Here is a 21,675-nt window from a genome sequence, read left to right as displayed (position 1 = left end):
GAGGAAGAACTTACTATTTTTAGAATCTGGTGCTCTGTGTTGAGAAAGATTATGAATTTAAACCCATCATCTTAGAAGCAGGGCATGAGACAGGCATTAGGTAAATTTCTTTGAGGGTGTGAACTTCAGGAAAAACCTGTAAAAGAAGGATTGAAGCAGAAGGGGGAAAGGAAGAACCTTGAGCAGGGGTAGAGTCTCAAAGCCAAGCCTTGGCCAGATCGCAGGAGCAGGGCTCTAGAGCACAAACCACACTGCCAAGTTGAACTGGCCTCTTGTACCCTGTATCAGTCAGTCAGTGCTTTAGTGGGTAGGGTAACTTACCAGGTTAGGGCTTCCATTCTGAGAATGGGGCAGCTGTGAGTAGCCAACACAGCTGCTGGGGGATGGATTCACAGGTTGGGTAAAAGGGATCTTTGGGGAGAACCAAGGAAAGGCAACTAGAGTGGATTTGCAAGATCTGCCATTGCCCAGGATGGGAAAGCAATGATTAAAGCAACAATTTGTCATCGTGGAAAGAGGGCTGGACCTGAAAGTCCAATTTCATCATTTGAAATATGGTGGGGATCAGGGTGGACACAGTCTCTGACTAGGACCAGCTACATAGTTTGCAGGATCCAGTGCAAAATGAAAATGCAGGGCCCTGTTGAAGAAAACTGTTTTGTTAATTTCAAGAGGTCAACAACAGGGCATTAAAGCGAGAACGAGTCAGTCTGAGCATGAGGCCTGTGTGACTGCACAGGTTCTCCCTGCCATGAAGCCCATCCATCCCTGGCAGCTAGGACTTGCAAGCTTTGAGCCCGAAAAACTGCAGCCTGGGAGCCAGGCACAGCCACGTGCTGAAGTCAGAGGAGGGCATGTGACCCAGGCCTGGATGCCGTGGAGACAGGACCCTGGAGGTTTGAGCACGAAGAGGGAGTGGGTGAGTGAGACTGGAAGGAATGTGGGTCTCTTTCGCAATGCCTCTGGTGTCTTTCCCCATCAATCTACCCATCTGATCAACCAACTCACTGTACCGTGTGTGTGTGTGTGTGTGTGTGTGTGTGTGTATGAGAAAGAGAGAGAGAGAGAGAGATACATAAAGGCTAAAATAAAAGAAAGCTACAAAGCACTGGAGGGCAGGAGTCAGAGAAGAGGCGCATTCTTGCTGCAGAGAAGACTGTGGAGGGTCTTGGCTGGGAAGCATGAACTGTGAAGGCACCAGGGCGAGATGAGGCAACCAAGCAGTAAGTCTGGGGCCTTGAACGCCAGAGGGAGGATTCTGAAGTTTGCACTAGGGGTGGGGACAGCAGTCACCGATCAATTGGGGGGCCGAATAGCAACTCAGACCCCTTCCAGAAGTCGCTTCGGGACTAAGCGCGGAGAGCGCCAAGGAGGCCGAGACCAGCGGCGGATGAGACCAGGCAGGCCTCAGGGATCTCCAAGCGCAATCAGCTTTTCCCCAGGGCTTTGACAGGCTGGGGCGCGGCCTCGGGTGGGCGTGCCTCCTCCCTCGGGATCGGCAAGTGCACCGCCCCCCCCTGCCCCGCGCAGAGCCCTCGCTCGCCCCGCCCCCAGCAGGGCCCGCCTTCCTAGGGCGAGCGCCGCCGCGGCTCGGTGCGCAGCTGCTAGGGATCGCTTCCGGGGGGCGGGTCAGCGGAAGTGAGGGCGGTTGAGGCTGGGCGGCCGGCTGTGGTAGGAGGGGCCGTGAGGTGAGTGAGTCCGGAGCCGCAGTGTGAGGTGAGACTAGGTCCGAGCGCCGCCCCGGAGCGGGAGCGCGGCCTTCCGGCCCGGCTGTCGCGCGGCCTAGTGCCGGGCGCTGTGCGGTGCCCGCGGCTGCTGTGCCCGCGCCGGTTCTCGCGGGAGCCCGTGTCGTCCGCCTCACTATGTCAGGGGGGAAACTGAGTCCCCAGGGGCAGTTGCTCGCCCGAGTCAGCCAGCTGCACCAGAGGCTTCTCGTTTCGGCCGCCTCCTCGCTCCTTCCGGGACCCGGCCCCGGGCCTGTGGGTCCAAGGGCCGCCCGAGCTGCGGCGAAAACTTGGCCGACCTTGGCCCTGTCGGGTCGGGCTGTTGCGGGGGAGGGGAGGCGTGTCCCGGGCAAGGTCCTCGCGGCGGCTCCCCCGGCGCAGAACTGCGCTGAGCGCGGCGACCTCGGCGGCGACCGGGGTGATGCGGCCAGGCCCCGCTCGGGAGGCGCTGCGTCTCCGGCGGGGGACCGCGTGTAAACACTGGGGCAGCAGCGTCGGAAGGGGCAGTGCGCGCGCAGAGGTGGTGGGAACCAGCCGGCGCAGCCAGCGAGCTGGGGGCGTCTTCTAGCCAGACGCTTGTGGAGGGTTCAAGGCTAAGTCGGCGTTCTCGTTGGTCCGTGTCTTAATTGAACAAATGCTCGAGTGCCTGCTGTGTACTGAGCGAGCGCTGGGCTGTGCCTGGGAAGTCCCCGCCCTTCGGACAAACTGCACAGCACACCGTTACCTAGTTACTGCTGCTCGAAGGAAACGCGGGGTGCCGGGCGGAGAAGGGGAGGCGATGCTTGAGTTGAGCTCCAGAAATGATTAAGGATGAGCTTGGAGAAGGGGGTGCTGGTGTTTCGAGCAGAGGCAATAGTGTGGACAAGGCCAGCGTGGCTGGAGGGCAAGGCTAAAGCAGGTGTGGCTGTGAAGTGTGCAGGGACCGGAGTGGACAGGCCTTGTAGGCTGCGGGGAGTTGGGTACACAGGGCAGAGAAAGATGAGGTTGGGCCTGATTGGGGACGGCCTGCTGGCCATGCAGAGGAGTCTAGACGTTATCCTCTTGGCTCTAGCAAGCATAGGGGGTTTGAAGCATGGCAGGGATATGATTAGTACTGTGTTCTAGAGAGATTCCCCTGGCTGTCGTGTGAGGGTTAGGCCCAGCTGAGTTTGGAGGTAAGTTTGGAGAGGAAGTGGCTGCAGTGACTAAAGTGAGAAACACAGGGAAACAGTGTTGTATGGAGCTTGTGGCAGCCACTGAAATTCAGCAAAGAGCCCGGCACACAAAAGGACTTTGATAAAAGGCTTGAATTTGCTGAGAAGATGGAGCCCGTGCAGGAGGCAGCAGGGTTTGCAGACTTTCTACTGCCGTGACCACTGAGTGACCTTAAACCAGTCCCTTCCTCTCTCTAGCTTCTTTTCCTCATGTATTGTAAAGTGAGTGAGTGATACCTCCTCTCCTAGCGGTAGAAGAGAGACCCTCCAAGGGAGGTTTCCAGAAAGAGCTGCTTCGGTCAGCGCAGCCCAGCCCCTCTTCAGAGGCTGCCCTTGGCTCCCCAGTGACTTCTTACCCAGGACATTCCCAGCCCTTGAACACCGCACCCCACCCCCCACCATCTACCTTTGCGGCCTTACCATACTCTGCTCTTTACATATCTCTTCACATTCCTTTCCTAGACCTGTGGTGGTGTTGCTGTTTTCCTTCCCTTCTTACCCCCTCTGAAGTCACCTTGTGGCCTTGGGGCCGGGGGCTGAACTCACCTGGCCACCTGCCTGGTGTGCCTTTCTTAAGCAGTGATATTCAGTCTCTGCTAGAATTATGTATTCAGGTCCTATCTCTCGTCTAGATTATGAGTTCCTTGAGAGCATGGCTGTGTCTTACTCCTTCCATAGCCCCTACAGTGCCCAGCACAGGGCCTGGCACAGAGTGAGTATTGTTGGTGTTTGATGAACAAGGGACTGAATGAGCTCATTGACTGCAGCTGCTCACCATGCAAGGGCAGCTGTGAGGAATCCAGTCAGCAGCAACTCCACCCATCTGTGTCTTGCTTTAACAGTTCATTAAGTACTTTAAAATCCCATTTCACTGATTGACTCTTAAGGTAACTTAGAGTGGCAGCTCTTCCTGTCATCTTTTTACAGATGGAGAAACCAACATTCAGAAAGTTCATGTGACTTGCCTGTGGCTACTAAGCCAGTAGATGGCTGAGCCAGGATAAACACTTGGCTCTTTTCCCCTGTAGCCCAGTAGACAGTTTGGCTACCGGTGGTTGGCTGTTCTTTGTACTGTTGTCTGTTTTACCTCTTCCCCTTATGGGGGCCCAGCAGCGCTAGGCTGGGTGGCACATGCTGGCCTTTTTACATCTTATCCCCAGGAATGAATGTTGGGCTTGGATGGTACCTACAACTCTGGCTTTCCCATGAGCTTGTTTAACTTCCAAAGGGTTCTGTTTAATCTTAAGAAGTTTGCTTGTTGTTTTCTCTTTCTTATCAACTTAAAAAAAATTTTTTTTTATTATAGTTGATTTACAATGTCATGTTTCTGGTGTACAGCACAGTGATTCAGTTATACGTATATATTCTTTAGAAGTTTTGCCTCAGGAAACCTAAGGGCTCAGGAAGGCTCCCAGGGTTGGCCAAGCTCGTGTAGCGAATCTGAAATAGAACCTTTAAGGGTCTGGATTTGTCGTTGGGTGAGGGAAGCCTCTTCGGCTGGTTTTCTCCCCCTGTGAAATGTCAGAGAAGCCTCAGCGTTAGTCATGGGTCTGCAGGGCCTGGTTTTGTGGGGCTTGTGTGGTGGCCACTGAGTCTCCTGTGGGGGGTCTTTCACAGGAAGAGGAGTCTGGTTCCTTAAGATGGCCTGATATGAAGGCGTCACGCCTCCTGCGTCCCCAAGCCTCCAGAGCTGCCCTGTGGCTGCCTTGTCCTTCAAGTGCAGGAGCCAGTCGAAATGTCGGGAATGGAAGCCAGTGTGGTAAGGGGCATTCCCAGGGCAAGGGTGTGGTGGGGAAGGTTAAGCACTGGACCTGCTGCAGTTCTGAGATTCTCAAGTTAATTCTTCCCCAACCCAGGCCTGGAATTGAAGGGTCCTCCCTTCCATCCCCTCCCCCAAGGCAGAACCAACTATGATCTTGGGGCAGTTAAGGAGTCAATGTGTTTCCATCATTCTGTGCAGAGGGAAGGGAGGGCAGCCTGGCTGATCCCTACACCCGGCTAATTCCTCACCCTTTCACTGGACCCTCCCAGCATTGACTGTGCCTCGACAGCAGCAGGTGTCCCCTTAGGTGGCTGGCCAAGGTGAAGGTTGGCCCCTGCTAAAGGGGACAAGGGGAGAGGATGGGGACAGTAGTTGGATGTTCTCTGAGGTTGTGGCCGTCCCTGTCTCTTTCTGCTCTAGACCATCCCAATCTGGCAAAACAAGCCGCATGGGGCTGCTCGAAGTGTAGTGAGAAGAATCGGGACCAACCTGCCCCTGAAGCCATGTCCCCGGGCATCCTTTGAGGTAAGTGAGCTGGAAGGGCAGACAGAGTAGAGGCTCAGAGTGTATGGGAGGCTGGTGCTGCTTCTGTGCCCCAGACTCCTCGGCGTTGCCAAGGCAGGTTGCTTTCCTGGTCACTTCTTCTAGCTACCTATTTTCAGTGTTTCCCTGAGGCCATTATGCCCCATCCTCTTCCTTCTGGCCAAGTCTAACCATTCCTTTACTGGGCTATTTCAGTCTCACCTCTGTGCCTAGGGGGCCTTTAGTACCCACTCTGCAGCACAGATTCTTGTCTGGCCCAAGTAAGACCCCTCGTGCAGTGGAAAGCTAAGTAACTTTATTAGTCCCAGCTGCCTCCCTCTGAGAGCTAATGGTTAAGCATCAGCTCCAGGATAGATGGTTAAGGTGTGTGCATTTGGGGAGCTGGGACACAAAAGAGATACTTCAGCTTTCTGCCTACACAAAGGAGACAGAAATACATGCCTGAAAGGATGTGGGCCCAGGGCGAAACAAAAATGAAGGAGCTGAGTTTGTATGTCACATGGCTGAGCTGCAAAGTCTGTGTAGGAGCTTGATCTGGAGTCTCTGAATTGGTGTCAGGGTTGGTATTAGTCAGGAGTGGGTTGCGGGGGTGTTGTCCCTTGACCCAGATTGCCAGTTACTGTGTAGGGCAGGAAGTGGCCCTAGCTGCCTTAAGCATCAGGAGCAAAGGGAAGGACAGCTAGGGAGTGTGAGTCTGTCAGGGTTGCCCCCACGCTCGGCTGTAGCCCCTCCAGTCCTTTGCCTGCATGCTGCTGGGCAGAGATGATCAAGGGCACGGGCTCCCACGGAGCAGGAGTAGTATTAGTAATACTAGCTAACATTTACTGAGCCCATACAATGTGCCAGGCTCTGTGCTAAGTACTTTATATATATGTTAACTCATTTAATTGCCAATAGCAGAGGAGCACTCTGGGTAATCAAGGAAAGCAGATGGAGGCTTCCCCTAAATGGCCCATCTTAGCATTAGCTCCTGGGTCAGTGGAAGTCTTCCTCTGTAACCCTGGAGTATCACTTCACTCCTGCGAGACCCAGGTTCCCTATCAAAAAGCCAGAGCTATCAACTCCTGATCTACCTACCAAACAGTCTATAACAGAAACATCTGAATTTAACTCATGTATAGGTGGATTTTTGAGAAATTATCTCTAGATTTGTTGTAAATTGATTACTTTAAATATTTGAAGGGAATCTTGCTGATTTATTATTCTTTAATTTACCCATATAAAAATATTAAATTATGAAAAGTAAAAAAGGAGAAAGGGAAACAAATTACCTATAATCACACAGTCATGGCACAATAACTGTTAATGTTTTAGTGTAGTTCTTTTCAATCTTTTTCTAAATGCATGGTTCTTTCTTTGTTGTAATCAGTAAGTACATAATTGAACCTTCCAAATTTTTCATTTAACATGGTGTCACTCAGTCTCTCTGTTCCCTAGTTGTTCATTTGGGTGAAGGAGCAATTTAAGGAGTTACATTATGATTCCTTTTGTATAATTATTTTTTTATTTAAATCTAAATAGTCAGATTATCAAGTTTGCTTCTAACAGTGTTTGTTGCCTTAACATGTAGATCCCAGTTAGCTACAAAGGTGTTGTAAGGAGCTTGCCAGGAGAGATTTCCTGTTGCTGTAACAGATTGTCCATGTCCTTGCACCTGTATTCTCACAACCAGAAGGCAAGACGCTCTTAGGCCGTGGGCATCTGTTAAAAAGTAACTCTGGCCAGTACCACTGAAGACCCCTTTGCTCTAGCCAGGGGTCAGCAGAGAGCCAGAGAGTAAATATTAGTTTGGCCAAAAAGTTCATTGGGTTAGTGAATACATTCAATAACGTTCTTGGTGAAAATGAAAAATGTCATTTATTTTTTACTTAGAACCGAACTAGGGCTTCCCTGGTGGCACAGCGGTTAAGAATCTGCCTGCTAATGCAGGGGACACAGGTTCGATCCCTGGCCCTGGAAGGTCCCACATGCTGCGGAGCAACTAAGCCCGTGCGCCACAACTACTGAGCCTGCACTCTAGAGCCTGTGAGCCACAGCTGCTGAGCCCACGTGGCACAACTACTGAAGCCCGCGCGCCTAGAGCCCGTGCTCTGCAACAAGAGAAGCCACGACAATGAGAAACCCGCGCACCACAATGAAGAGTAGCCTCCACTCACCACAACTAGAGAAAGCCCACGCAAAGCAACAAAGACCCAACACAGCCAAAAAATAAATAAATTTAAAAAAAAAAAAAAAAGAACTTTTTGGCCAACCAGTATTTTAGGCTCTGAGCCATACTGCTCTCCATTACAACTACCTACTTCTGCTGTTATAGCTTAAAAGCCACCACAGATGATACTTAAACAAATGGGTATGACCATTTTTCCAGTAAAACACTGTATATAAAAACAGGTCCCATCCCCGCTCTTGGCCACCGTGCTTTGCTTGGAGGATACAACACGCTCATGACTGGTCTCTGCACCTTCCCATCCAGTAGCCAGAGTAATCTTTTAAAACCTCAAATCTGATCCTTACTTACTCAGAATCTTCCAGTGGCTCATTATTGATCTTAGAATCAAGCTCCTAATTCACTTTCCAGTCTCTCCCAACTCCCCACCCCACCAATCCAATTCCAGCCATGCTGAATTACTTGAAATTTCACAGACTCTTGCTTCTGGCCTCTTATTCAAGCTATTTCCAACTGGGACCTCCTCTACGAAGACTTCCCTATACATTAGGTGTTCCTCCTTTGTGTTTTGCTCAGTCTCCAGTTGTTTCATCATGAAGGCAGTAAATGTTGATGAATTTTGCTTCCCTACAGACCCTGCCCAACATCTCTGACCTCTGTCTGAGGGATGTGCCCCCAGTCCCTACTCTGGCTGACATCGCCTGGATTGCTGCGGATGAAGAGGAGACTTATGCCCGGGTCAGGTAGCGGAGGCAATAGCCTACCAGCTGGGGAATGAAAAGCTTCTTCCCAGATGAGGTGGTAGGCAGCAGGAAGAGTGAGAGGTGGAGGGCAACAGGAATGAGAGCTGTGGGCTCAGAGTGGGAGCAGAACCTGGCTGTATTACTCGTGTAGGAGTGGTTGAAGGAATTTTGGAAGCAGTGCAGTGGCCCGCTCTCTCTGACACACTGTCTTTCCCTGGTCCAGGAGCGATACACGCCCCCTGAGGCACACCTGGAAGCCCAGCCCTCTGATCGTCATTCAGCGCAATGCCTCAGTGCCCAACCTCCGTGGGTCGGAGGAGAGGCTCCTGGCCTTGAAGAAGCCAGCCCTGCCAGCCCTCAGCCGCACCACAGAGCTGCAGGAGGAGCTGAGCCACCTGCGCAGCCAGATTGCTAAAATAGTGGCAGCTGATGCAGGTAAGAGCCCCTGAGCTAGGACTAGGATATAGCAGGCTGTTCCTTTTTGCTTAGCTTTTGGACAGGATAGGGATAAGGATGGTCCTTGGTTCGGGGGGTGTTTGGGCCTAGGGCTCTGAGGTTGCCATGAGGCCTGGCTAGCCTGTTACAATCTTTGGATGGTTTCCGTCAGCCATTTTGGGGCTGACTGGTTGGGTTAGGAACAAAATCTTCACTTAACCTGGGGCCCCAGGCAGATTCCCCGCCTTGGCCACAAAAACCAACACTCTCTTCCAAGTGTCTTTAAGATCATGTCTTCCATGAGCGCTCATGGCTTTCCTTTTCAATATGAGAAATAAGCATTCCCTACAACTAAGAGACATTCCTCTTTGTAAGCACCTATCTCCCCTTTCCTTGCCTTTTCCAGCAGAGACCCTCCACCCATTCCTCCACCTTTCTGTCTGCAGTTAAGGCAGAACCACTGGAAATGAATGGGATGACCAGATGCAGGAAATACTAACAGGTGGATCTCTCCCAAGGTGCTCAGTGTTTAACCCTCATATTCCTCCCATTCTCAGTTTTGCTCCTCACTGACTCGTAGTCATAGCTCCCAAACCTTGTCAGTTGGTAGAACACATAAAAATCACGGTGTTCTCTTTGAAATCTTCATGTATTTAATTCCCTCATATGGCAGTTTTATAGAGGAAATGGACCTGAATTTTCCATTTATATTTGTTGGCTACTTTTTTGTCCCTAGAATGTTCCCTAGAAACTTAGAAATTGAGGAAATTCTATCCATTAAAATCTGGGCACTAGGAGGACCATCACCACTCTGGTTTTTTGCTTCAGAACAATTCTTTCAGTCACAGATAGCTGGATTCAAAGAAGCACTGGCCTAATTAGAGAAAAGGACAAATTCAGGCCTTGGTTCTGCACTGTTGCTTCAGTCTAAAGAGTGCTGTCACTCCACAGCCCACTGCAGAATGGGAGCTTTTAGGAGGCAAGGCCCTTATGGGGTGGTTTTCTTCTGCCCTCCTGGAACACTGGAAGAGCCTAGTACTGCTACATCTTCTTGAGATCCTGAGAGGGGAAGGTAGTGGAGGAACCCAGGATGTCATGGTGTCAGCGTAGGAAATGAATGTTTGGTAGGCAGTGCTTGCAGGGAGATGTAACTGCTGTATTTTAGCCCCAATGTCCATCCATGCCTATTGTTTTCTCTTTCAGCTTCGGCTTCATTAACGCCAGATTTCTTATCTCCAGGAAGTTCAAATGTCTCTTCTCCCTTACCTTGTTTTGGATCCTCATTCCACTCTACAACTTCCTTTGTCATTAGTGACATCACCGAGGAGACCGAGGTAGAGGTCCCTGAGCTTCCATCAGTCCCCCTGCTTTGTTCTGCCAGCCCTGAATGTTGCAAACCAGAACACAAGGCTACCTGCAGCTCGTCTGAAGAAGATGACTGCGTCTCTCTGTCCAAGGCCAGCAGCTTTGCAGATATGATGGGTATCCTAAAGGACTTTCACCGGGTGAAGCAGAGCCAAGATCTGTAAGTGTATTATAAGGAGCTGTGATGATCTGTTTATTGTTTAAGTTGCCTATGGCCAATTATCTAATAGAAAGTACTTACATAGTAAGTCCTCAATAGTAGTCATTTGTTATTTCATTCACAAAGCTTGCTGCCTGCTTGCTAGTGCCTGGGTCCCCAGTTTGAGGAAAGAGCAACACTTTACATTTTGTTGGGGTGACCTAACCCAACCAAATGTTGTTAGACTAATAGGGATTTTACAAGAAACCTCATCTAATCCAGCTTCTGTCCCCCAGAGGGGCTTCACCACTTCAGTTTTCATACTGCTAGTGACAAGTGTCCCCATGCCCCACCCTTCAAAACATAATTGCGTAATAGTTATTTTAGTATCTCAAAAAAGTAGACTTATTTGGTGAAAGGAACATTTCCTTTAAACACAGTGGTCCATTATTCAAACCAGCCCTGCAAATTCAGAGATTTATGAACAAGGCTTTTGAGACTCCTAGGTAGTTCCTAAACCTGGCTGCCTATCAGAATTGCTCAGATTTATTTAAAAAAAATACACCTTAAACTTAACAAAGCAGAACCCCCAAGGAGTAGAGCTCTAGGTGTTTCTGATGTCAGTGTAAGGGGATGTGGGAAATACCTACCATGAGAAACTCATCTAGCAGAGAAGCCCTAGAGCTCCAGCCTGAGGGAGTCACCACCTTGCAGTGTTTCCCTACCGCACAGCACATACCAGAAGAGCTTATTCAAATGCAGGTTCCTGGGCATTGAAATATTTGACATCCAGACCTCAAAATCCAGAGGCCAGATGTGCAGCTGTATTTGTTAATGCAGTTAAAAAGCTGTTTTGGGGGGTGGGGAGGTGAGGGCTGTCTCCTGAGCTGACGAAGTTCCTCTTAAAGGAACAGTGACTCACCTCGCACAAGGATCCTTTTGTGGCCCCATTTTCTTCTGAAAACTAGACAAGGGTCCTGGTAGTCGATTCTGTAGGAAAGTTACTTTTACCTTCCTTCTCTGGCCATACGGACCCGCAGTTCTTTGGTCTCCTGCATTCCCAAATTCAGCTGCTGCTGCTGCCTTGGGGCCACACTGAGCCTTTTTCTTCTGGTCAATGTTTTATAGATTGGACTCTCCAACTTTCTTATACCTGCCTCTTGTACCATATTAGATCTGTGACCCCCTACTGCCAAGCCCTTCCTCTCACTTGTGTCCTGGGCCCTTTCCTCCTTTGTTGATAGAAGGAGCTGGGGGTTGATGACTAAGGAGCTGGCTTGATGACTAAGAACGGGAAAGTAGCGCCATCTTCAGGGTTCAGAAATGTGACAGACTGAAGGCAGTTCCTCTTTTTGTTTTCAAGGTTTAATAATCAATCTTGGCCTTTACATCTAGCATAATGACCAATAAAATGCTTTCATGAGGATGTATGTATGTAAGAGTTCACTAGAATTTCAAGCAACTATTTTCCAGGAAAATACCTGATGTTATCAGGTAATTTGAACCTACCCTAATCTGAAACTGGTTTTGTTCCCACGGGTCCCTTATGATGTGAACATTTTACTATAAATTCTGGATTGCTTATAAAAAACCTCTCAGTTTCCCTGACAGGGAGACGAGGTAATAGTAAATCCTCAGCACACCTTTTCCTCAGAACGAATAAATGTCAGAAAAGCCAAGAGTCATCAGTCATTTCCCCTGCTGACCTGGGGAAATGCTACTAAGAAAAGATAGGGCCAGAAGGTGGGAGCAGAAGCTTAGCCACCACAGGCCAATACCAACAGGTTTGCCCACATTTTGTAGCCATTTTAGGAAACAGCAAAGCCATGTCTAGTTAAGAGATGAGATTTGTAACCAGCAAGCTTGGTTTTGAACTGTGGATTCACCACTTACTGAGTGACTAATGACTTTGGGTAAATTCATAACCTCAATGTGCTTCAGTTTCCGCATCTGTAAAAGGATTGTAGTAGCTCCTACCTCATAAGAGTGTTGTGAGGATTAAATGAGATTGTATTCCAACACACAAAACACTGCCCAGGGCAGAGTAAGTACTCAATAAATACAAGCTATTATTGTGTCTCTAGGAACCGGAGTTTATTGAAGGAGGAAGACCCAGCCCTCCTTATCTCTGAGGTCCTAAGGAGGAAGTTTGCGCTGAAGGAAGAAGATATCAGTAGAAAAGGAAACTGATGGCACTCAGCTCTGCAAACTCAGTCTCATGCTCCTGGAATTCTTTCAATAGCTGCCTTCCTCACTGCAGATGTTTCTGCCTCTCAATTAGAAATCTTCTGCAACAGTCTGGCCAAAAGCTAGAGCTTGGACTAAGAGAAGAGCTGCATTATATGTTTTCTGTACTTCAAACCTTAGCAGAAGCTGCCTGTTTTGAGCTGAGACACGTTACAGGTAATTGTGTAGGTTGGAATGTCCCAGTTTAAAGGGTGAGATAGAAGTTTCTGGTTTTTCCTTGCCCCTGTGTGAAAATAGGTCCTAAATGAATGACTGACTTCACTGCACTAGACCCCATAACTGGTCTCACTGAACACTTTGTGCCCAGCTGTCACTTACTCTCAGCCAGTTCCTTGCAGCAGAGCAGGGCTGAGGGGAGGGGGCTATGTTTATGTACATGTTCACAGGGCAGGGAAAATCTTATGCTGCTCCATCATGAACTGATACCAGTGCCCAGCAATCACTCTCTCCCCCTTCTCTGTCCAACACCTACATGTTGAGGTCGAGCCACTGGACCATCTGACACTTGGGCTACTGGGAGGCCTGGGCTGTTTTTTCTTAAATATATTTTGTAATACTGTACAACCAAATCTACCCTCCAAGGCCCTGGGCCCTCATTGGTTCCACTAATTGAAAGCTCTTTCTCTTCCATGGACTTTAGTGTAAGTCCAGTAGGAAAGAGAAATGGAGATGGGAAAGAGAGTACCATCCTTCTTCCAGGCCCTTGACTGCTCCTTTGCATTGGGCCAAGGTTTGTACCTACCACACCATGCATGACTCAGATGCCCTCAGGTCCCTTTTCTCTACAGTATGTATCCTGTGTGTGTTTGGGTTGAAGCACTACCTGACATTAAAGGAAGGATTTGGAGAGATATTGCATTTGCTGTGTCCATCTCTGAGTCGTGATCACCCAGTATCTCCCACAGGTATAGAATTTCTATTAATTTTAAGGTATATGAACTTCTTTAAACAGGTTCCTGGCTTCCCCTTGCCTTTAGAAGAGAAGGCTTCCCTAGGGAGCTTCTTATCTCTTTCTTTACAGAGAGATTTTGCCCTAACCTTTCAAAGCCGGTCCCGTCTTATAACTTGCAAGCTTGCCCCCCAGAGGCTTATTTTTAAGCCTCTTAGGTACCACACCTGCAACATGGGAAACTGCCACCTAGTGGATGTCTTGAGTAGAACACAAGTCAAATTAGACGTGTTCAGACCCATGGCAATGACAGCAGAGTTGCGTTTTCAAAAATAAAATTGGTAAGTTTTAATTACCAGCAGAGCCAGCTTTGTAAACATTTATTTGGATTCATAGTTTTACAATGGGAGTTCTCTCCCACCTTGTAGTAGAAGAATGATATAGTCCCATTTAGATCGTTACATAGGTCAGCCTTTTTTAGGGAGATGTTTAAACATATAGTATATAACTTTAAAATGCTGTAAAGTTACCACCAAAATAAAATAACAAAACTACCTAATCATCTACCTCTCTCTCTATCCTCCCTGCCCCTGTACACCTGGGTCTAGGAGATTTGCCTTATCACTCAAAAAAGTGTCAAGAATAATGGTCACAGCTTAGGTCGCATGGGTAAGATTACAGCCAGAGATTAAAAGAAAGACCACACATCCATAAAAAGCAGTATCCCAGTCAGGCATCTGAAAGGGCAAAGAGGTGGCTCTGTGCAGGCTGAGTAGCAGGCTCTTCAGTGGAGAGATGAGCACCTGGCCTGCCTCCTCAGTGTTCACCATAGACTCATGCAGGGAATATACCAGCCACCTCCTCCTCAGGGAGGGGCATGATGCCAATCATACTGTCTCAACAAGCGGCCACCTGCTTTATTTACACAAAGAAAATGCTCAATAGTAACAGCATCATCCCATGCCTCCCTCCCACCCAAGATCATTCTCCTGAATGACCTTTCTAAAACAAAGATCTTACATTCCCCTACTCCAATATACTCACCCCCTGAAGATACTTTCTTATATGTCATTTCAAGGTACTTTTGGAACCAAACCCTCACAAAGACATTTAGACTTGGTGCCTGATAACTTGATTACCTTCAGAGTCCTGGGTAAAGAGCAAATCAGTCTGCAGATTTAACTGAGTGGTCCTATCCTGGCACTGAGCCCAAGGGCTGTTAGGAAGCTGTCCTAAGCCCTGATTTTGGTCATTGGTTACATCTCGGAAAGGAGCTCTAGAGTTGTGGGCAATGACCCTCTGGCCCTGAGAATCCTGGGTGAAAAGCTGACTCCAGGAGTCCTTGTCATTCTTTTCGCTGTCCCAGGAAAACACAGGAATAGGACAAGGGCTTTGTTTCACTGCTTCTTTGTTTGCTCCACTCCAGGAATCCTGGTATGTTTGAAGGAGGATGGGGGCCTGCCTGTTTCTTTTGGCAGACACCTTTTCCAAGTTAGTCTTATCCAAGAGCTGATGGCCCTTGTGCCCAGGCGTTTTACTGTGTCTCTCCACATTCTGATAGTTCTTTTTCTTAGATCCATAAGGCCATTCCCTTTTCCAGGAAGAATCCTCTTCTTCCTTTTGGTCCAGTAAGCAAGAACTCTCCAGGTCTTGGGTGAAGGAACAGGCCAGTGATGCTTTACTCTCTCCAGCACAGACAAAGGTATCAGGCTGGAACAAAGACAGCACAGTCACGCATGGGCTTCCTATTCCATGGTGGTAAGAAGCCTGGAAGGACTGAGGAGAAAGTCTAGCTTCCTGGATGTCTGCAGGGGTTGAAGTGGCTAAAGGGGGTGCCATGCAATCATCCCCCAAGCCCTGGATCAGATGGTCTAGCTGGGTTGCATCTTCCTTAGACTCTTTGTTGGTCTGACTTTCTATATGAGACGAAACACTCCTCTGGTCACCACCATTTGTCTTTCCTAGTAAAACAAGACGAACAAATATTATTCCGCAGGAAGACTCCACCTGAGTAGGATTTAGGTGGCTTTTTCTGAAATCAGTATCAGCTACCATAACTACTAGTGCAGGGGTCTTAGGACTCTTCACAGATCTTTGTAGCCAATCATCTTCCTGCTTTCAATCTCTTTTCTTTCCTGAATGATCTAAAACACAGCTCTTATATTCCCCTACTCAAATATATAGATGCTTCCCATGACCTACCTAATAAAAGTCAAACATGTTATACAGTCAGACCACAGCCTACTTTTCCAGTTGAGTGGGGTTTGTTTAACATAGGCCACATCAGTTTTGCTTTTGTTTTTTATTTAACATAGTTTCTGCTAAATAGTGATCCTGGCCAAATATCACCCCTGGATATTATCCTTTGAGAAACATGTTCAATATACACCATTTTTGTAAAGTCTCAAAGATCACATTGACCAGCCAACGCTGAGAAACCTTCTGGTGACAGTGAGAAAGAATATGGGTCTCCTGCTCCCCAAAAATTTCATGGGAAAGGGAGTAAAGACATAATTAGATGCTAAGTCCATCAGTAGAAAGGACAATTAAAAAAACTATTACTGTCCAGCCTGTCTACTTTATCAGGTGTGGAATGGATCCTGTCTGCCTTAAAAATAGATGACGTGGAATTCCTACTCCCCCCCCACCAAATTATGCTAAGATCTAATTACAAACAAGGCTGAATGACTGATTTCTTCTTTCCTTTCCAAGAAATATACTACAGAAATTGTTTTGTAAAAGCGTTCTCAACTGGCCTAAGACTTCAATACAGACTATGTAGAAAATATCAGAATTTTGAAATGGAAAGTGGTTTTGAGAAAAATCTGCCCTTGTTACTTAAAGCAAAAGAGTTTAAGTTTTTGTTTGTGGTAGGGAGAAGGCATTTTGAAGGTTTATGCAAAGCAATCCTGGGAACGGCACCAAGAGTTAGAGCTCTCTTCCCAGCACCCTTCAACTGGCAAGAACCCTGCTCTGTAAGCCCCAGCCTGGTCTGAGGCAGCTGGTTTCTGAAGAGGAACATGCAAACAAAGAACTGCCAAAGGATGATGAAACACAAGCCAACTTTATGCCAAGCTTTCTAAGAAAAAAGCTCTTTTGAATTTTGATTAATTTGAGAAGCTTCATATAGACATATCAATTATCGATTAATCTTATACAGACTGCTAATTGTGGCCAATCCAAGACGTATATCTTACTAATGGCACATCAGCTCCCCTCTGCACCCCCAACTCCAAGTATGCCTTTCCTCACTGCTCTGTCAGGGAATACCAATATTTTTCTGGTTCTGTTTAGACTGAGATAAACAGAACCAGAAAAGTATGTTTGTAAAAGTATGTATATATTGCTTTCCAAAAGACGATGCTTTCTTGTGTTTTAAAACATCTAATAGGTCAGCTAAGTTCAACACAATGCACTAATGGCACCATTTCTCGTAGATATTCCAGCATGGAAAAATGAATGCACTCCCTTTTGGTCCCTGGTTGTTTCCAGTCCAGTCACCATACCTGGCTGCAAGGTGAAGAAGGAAGCAATGCTGGTCTGCCGGGTGCCTGCAGGTGGACGACTTCTTTGAGTAAAAGAAATGTTAGCCTTTCTCTCTCCAGGAAAGAGTGTTAGCATTTTGGTACTTGACTTGATTAAATGTGTCTGAGAAGGGGGAGAAAAAGAATAAGAGAAACCTATTAATATCAAAACAGCTGCCAAAAAAAAAAAAAAAACAGCTGCCAGACAGGATTCAGTAAACACCAGTTACCCTCTTGGAAACACACTAGACCTCTTGGATTCGACTCATATCCTCTAGTCTTTGCTGTACATCGCCTTCCACCAATTTCTGCCAACTGATAGTGTTTGTTTTTCCTCAAGAATCACATATTCCAACCATAGCCCATTCTTTCTGCTTCCCCATGGAAATCAGGCAGGCTGACTAAACAAACAGGAAGGGATTCCACAGGTGATATTATTCTCTCCTTTATATTTAAAGATAATTAATGAAACTAGGGACCTCTCTGGCAGTCCAGTAGTTAAGACTCTGTGTGCCCAATGCAGGGAGCCCGGGTTTGATCCCTGGTCAGGGAACTAGATCCTGCATGCTGCAACTAAAAAAAAAGATCCCACGTGCCGCAACTGAAGATTGTGCACACAGCAACGAAGATCCTGCATGCAACTAAGACCTGGTGCAGCCAAATACATGAATAAGTAAATAACTTTTTTTAATAATAGATAATTAAGGATTCTACATCAGTAGCAGTTGATACATTTTTAATAGTTTTCAAATAGTCACACAGTGGTTAACAGCATGGCTCCTGAGTCACACAGCTTCTGTTCAAACCAGTACCAATTCTGCCACTGCCAATTACTAGCTGCATGACCCTCTAGAAGTTGTCTGATCTCTGTCTCATTCTCATGTGTGAAATGGGGACAATAATAGTACCAAGCCCATAGGGCAGTTACGAGGATTTGGTGAGTTAATTCACATAAAAGGCTTACAAAGTTCTGGCACATATACAGCATTTAATAATAGTTGGCTATTATTCAGAGGAGGAGCAATGAAACAGCAACAGTCTTACTACATTTTCATCTCCCCGCCCTTTATACTTCGAGTATGAACTGGAAGATGGGCCAGAAAGGTTTGGAATGTGTCAACTTTTATACCTTATCCTTATTTAATGTAATTTGGTTTTGTTTCCATTTGCTTGTTATGGAATGCTTGAGAAGTAGGGAGAATAGGATTATATTCAATTCAATTTGGCTGTGAAAGCCACAGAAGAAATGAGATTTGCCAACATCCATGTACCAAGTTGGAAGTAGGCCTGAAACTTGAACCTAAATTATTAATTCTAGCCCAAAGTTGACTTCATTTCATTTTTACATTTGGAAACTAAAATGTACTTTAAGTGGTTAAAAGATGGAAGAAATTCTGGACGTAAAATTCATACTTTGACTTGGAGTACTGGTGTGGAACATTCTCTTCCACCATACAAAACTGGATAAAATACATGAAACAACTGATTTTAGACAATGGATAACAGGCAGTGCAGAACTGTGATCCCCAAGAGCAGGAAAACAAATGAGGTGAACCCTGGGACACCCTAGCTTTCTGCTTGGAAGCACTTGTCAGAATGCAATGTATACAGAGAGTACTCAGGCAAAGCATTGCAGTCTTGATAAACTGAGTAGACTGAGATTGGAATTTGGGGAAGATAAGGTGGCTGGGATTTGCAGTGCAGAGAAATACATCCAGAAGTCTACATAGAGATCCCTTCAGTCCATTACTGAATACTAACCTACAAGTGTGTTAGGTGAAACCCCGTGAGGCCAGACAAAGAAATGCCAGGAACTGCAAGATGAACAATTCCCAGAGCTCACACAGGGCTGGGAGAGTTCCCACTAGGCAAAGTGGAAAGACCTTTTTAATACCAGTGGCATTCAGCAGAATTAGCAGAAGGATCACCCCTTAGCAGTAGAGCTAAACTAGCTGCAGAGCAAAAACTTCCAAACCTGTCCTAACAAAGCTTAAAAGCAAGCTTGATTAGCAAGTAACTACCTGCCAAAACAAATTTCAGCATTCTTTAAAGACAGTAAAATCCAGATACCCAGCCATGTAGCACACAACAAAAAATTGCTAGATATGTGAAACAGCAGGAAAACAATCCATAATGGGGGCTGGGGGGTGGCGTGGGGGATCGGTTAAATGGAAACAGAAATATCAGGGATGACAGAATTAGCAGACAAACTTTACAATAAATATGCTCAAGGATTTAAAGGAAAACGTGAAAATACTGAGAAAAAGAACATACAAAAAATTCACTAGATGGGCTTAACAACAGATTAGAGACTACAGGAAAAAAATAACAGTGGACCTGAAGTCACAGCAATACAAACTATCCAAAATGAAGCAGAGAGAGAAACAAACTGAAAATAAATTCTTAATGGTCTGTGGGGTATCAAGCATACATATAATGAGAATTCCAAAAAACAAGGTGAAAGTGGGCAGAAAATATACTTAAAGAAATAATGGCCCAAATTTTTCCAAATTTGATGAAAACTACAAACAACTGTGATTGTCTTTTTCAAAGACCAATTCAAAGGCAATTCAAAGACCAATACAAGATCTCCCATTTCACATGCTTTTCTTATAATTTGCCCTTGCTACTCTTCCCATCAAGTGGTGAGTCATATTCCCTTACCTTGAACTGGTGAAGAACTTTGTGACTGCCTGACCAATAAAGTATGATAGAAGCAACACTACATGATTTCCAAGACTGGGTCATAAAAATGCCATGCACTTCTCTGCCTTGCTTTCTTGAGATGCTCACTCTTGGAACCAGGCCCCCATGCTATGAGAAAACCCAAGCAGGCACATGGCTCTTTAAATTGTATGGGAGACACATCCTAGATATGGGAAATAATGTGAGTTAGTATGCCAACAAGTATCTATAGGCTAGGTACTAGGAAACAGTAATGAACAAAACAAGTGTTTCTGCCCTGATAAAGCTTACAGCTTAAGGGGGAAAACAGACAAACTAGTAATAGTTATTTAAATTACTACATGTATGCTAAATCCTATAACGACAACTTATAGAAAACTACAGATTATCGGAAAACAGTTAAGACCTCAATTAGCAAAACGTCTGGGAATAAGCTTTTTACCAAATTGGCCATACTTATCAGGATTAGACTCCATCCTTGGGTCAGAGCAATGTCAGGAGTAATACTGCCCCAGATATAGACCTCTCAGAAAATCCATGGCTTCAAGTATTTACATTTATCTCAGTAGAATGTTAAGACTGTGAGTGAGAGGAGGTAATCTGGAACTGAGGAGGGCCCAGGTACAAAGCCCTTCAGCTGATTATCCCTACCTCAAAATAAAGGCAGCCCCTGTATGTACATTACATAGTATAAGAAGGCCTATCTAATAGGCATCGGTTTCCTACAGGACCAAACCCCATGGTAAGCCACAGCCTACATATTGACAATTTTTACCCTCAAGAATGCCCTGAAGAACCTAACTTCAAGAGGCACGTTCCCTCCAAAACTAAAGAATCTCTAATCCTTTGGTATATCACATTCGTGGCCCAGTCGTTTTCTTCTTTCATAGTGGTAGAAGGAAAAACTGACTTCTTACAACTATGGAGCTCCTGCTACTCTTGCTATATTACAAGGATCCCCTATGACGTGTTCCTACAGAGAATGATGCTTTGGGGTGGGGGGGGCAAGGATTACCCCAAAAGTGATCCTTTCTTATACTCACAACTCTAGTAGCAAAGCAAATCTGGGATCATATACATCACCTCTCTTACTATTAGAAAATGTTTTCATGCCCCCATAGCATTTAAATTCTGTAGAGCCCTCATTCTATCTGCAAGTTTGTCTTAAAGCTCTACTTTTTTTTTTTTTTTTGCGGCAGGCGGGCCCCTCACCGCCGTGGCCTCTCCCGTTGCAGAGCACAGGCTCAAGGTACACCCATTGAAAACTGTGAAGATTTTCCTCCCAAAGTAATCTAACAATAGAAAATTATTGCAAGAATCTTCTCTAGAACGACCTGGCACTGTTTTTTCATCTAAACCTAATGAAAATTCAGCAATGATAAGAGAAAAGCAATTTCTTCTAAGTATCACAACTCCTAAACTAGAGACCTGATATGTCTACACCCATGAGCAACACTAAGTCTCATACAAAGGTGCTTCTTGCTAATGAGATTTTTCTCACTTAAAGGATGCCATGTATGTCAGAGTTCATTGTAGTACAATGTTTAGTACATTTATCATCAGTTTTGCCCTAATAAAGACTATTGAAAATCTGTTTAAACATCCTGCTTTAACTACTTCCAAAATAGGAATGGCCACATGTGACCCTCTCAATAGTAGAGATGACAGTCCCATGAAAGAAAGAAGAGCACTGGGCTCACTTAAATGGGAAAGTAGGTGCCTCAACTGAAACACAATGGAGGGGGCATCCCCACTCTGGGACAACTCTGCGAATCAGCCTAGATGTCAACTTTGTGAATAGAAGCATTGTGTGTGTGTGTGTGTGTGTGTGTAACACAGATGATATAGATATAGATACAGATAGAGATAGAGATATACTGAAGCAGAGCAGAATTTGTCACCCCAAAATATGCCTCCTTGGCATAAGGATTACTTTAGGCTGATTATTTTTAAGAAAAAGCAGACATAGGAAAAGCTCTGAGTATAAGTTACCCTTTTGTAAGAGACATTTATATTAAGGGAAATCTCCATTTGTAAGGCTGTCTTCCTCTCTGTACCAGGAAGAGGATGACTCTAAATCTCTTGAAATTCTCATCAATGGAGAAGGCAACAACTTACATCTGCGTAACAACCTTACCCTTGTTCACTGTGTTTTTCCTGGTAACCTCTCATAACTGACTCTCCACCCCCAACATCTTCTTTTGTCTTTAGCTGAAAATGGTGTTTAAGGTGATAGCTTTAGCCATTTCTGAGAGTTAG

General features: G+C 46.1%; 2 protein-coding genes across 5 annotated transcripts in view; one reads left to right on the top strand and one right to left on the bottom strand.

Annotated features, from left to right (window-relative positions):
• The first annotated feature begins 1,053 nt into the window (after positions 1-1,053).
• Positions 1,054-13,761, top strand: MTFR1L (mitochondrial fission regulator 1 like). 4 transcript variants are annotated; one of them, XM_082680927.1, is made up of 7 exons: positions 1,054-1,223; positions 4,535-4,676; positions 5,100-5,204; positions 8,023-8,132; positions 8,356-8,567; positions 9,771-10,092; positions 12,156-13,761. In XM_082680927.1, the coding sequence occupies exons 2-7, from the start codon at positions 4,653-4,655 to the stop codon at positions 12,259-12,261; spliced, it is 879 nt and encodes a 292-aa protein (XP_082537053.1). In that variant the 5' UTR covers positions 1,054-1,223; positions 4,535-4,652; the 3' UTR covers positions 12,262-13,761. The 4 variants fall into 4 exon arrangements, with proteins under 4 accessions (XP_082537053.1, XP_082537054.1, XP_082537052.1 ...); XM_082680928.1 differs by lacking the exon at positions 1,054-1,223 and adding an exon at positions 1,619-1,688; XM_082680926.1 differs by lacking the exon at positions 1,054-1,223 and adding an exon at positions 1,631-1,716.
• Positions 13,762-14,317: 556 nt separating this feature from the next.
• Positions 14,318-21,675, bottom strand: part of AUNIP (aurora kinase A and ninein interacting protein) — a gene marked incomplete at both ends in the record, with an annotated part of 36,499 nt that continues 29,141 nt past the window's right edge. Inside the window, 2 exons of the mRNA XM_082654352.1 lie at positions 14,318-15,168; positions 16,714-16,855. Of these exons, the coding sequence (XP_082510478.1) occupies positions 14,318-15,168; positions 16,714-16,855 (993 nt within the window). The remainder of the gene's footprint in view (positions 15,169-16,713; positions 16,856-21,675) is intronic.

Source organism: Grampus griseus, assembly GCF_964374135.1.
Source record: "Grampus griseus genome assembly, chromosome: 1".
Lineage (NCBI taxonomy): Eukaryota > Metazoa > Chordata > Mammalia > Artiodactyla > Delphinidae > Grampus > Grampus griseus.
This window is presented reverse-complemented; position numbering and strand designations above follow the sequence as displayed.

Coding starts and splice junctions, on each gene's coding strand:
- MTFR1L (XM_082680927.1), top strand. CDS start 4,653: ATGTCGGGAATGGAAGCCAGTGTG. Junction 4,677..5,099: donor CGGGAATGGAAGCCAGTGTG/GTAAGGGGCATT, acceptor TTTCTGCTCTAG/ACCATCCCAATCTGGCAAAA. Junction 5,205..8,022: donor GTCCCCGGGCATCCTTTGAG/GTAAGTGAGCTG, acceptor GCTTCCCTACAG/ACCCTGCCCAACATCTCTGA.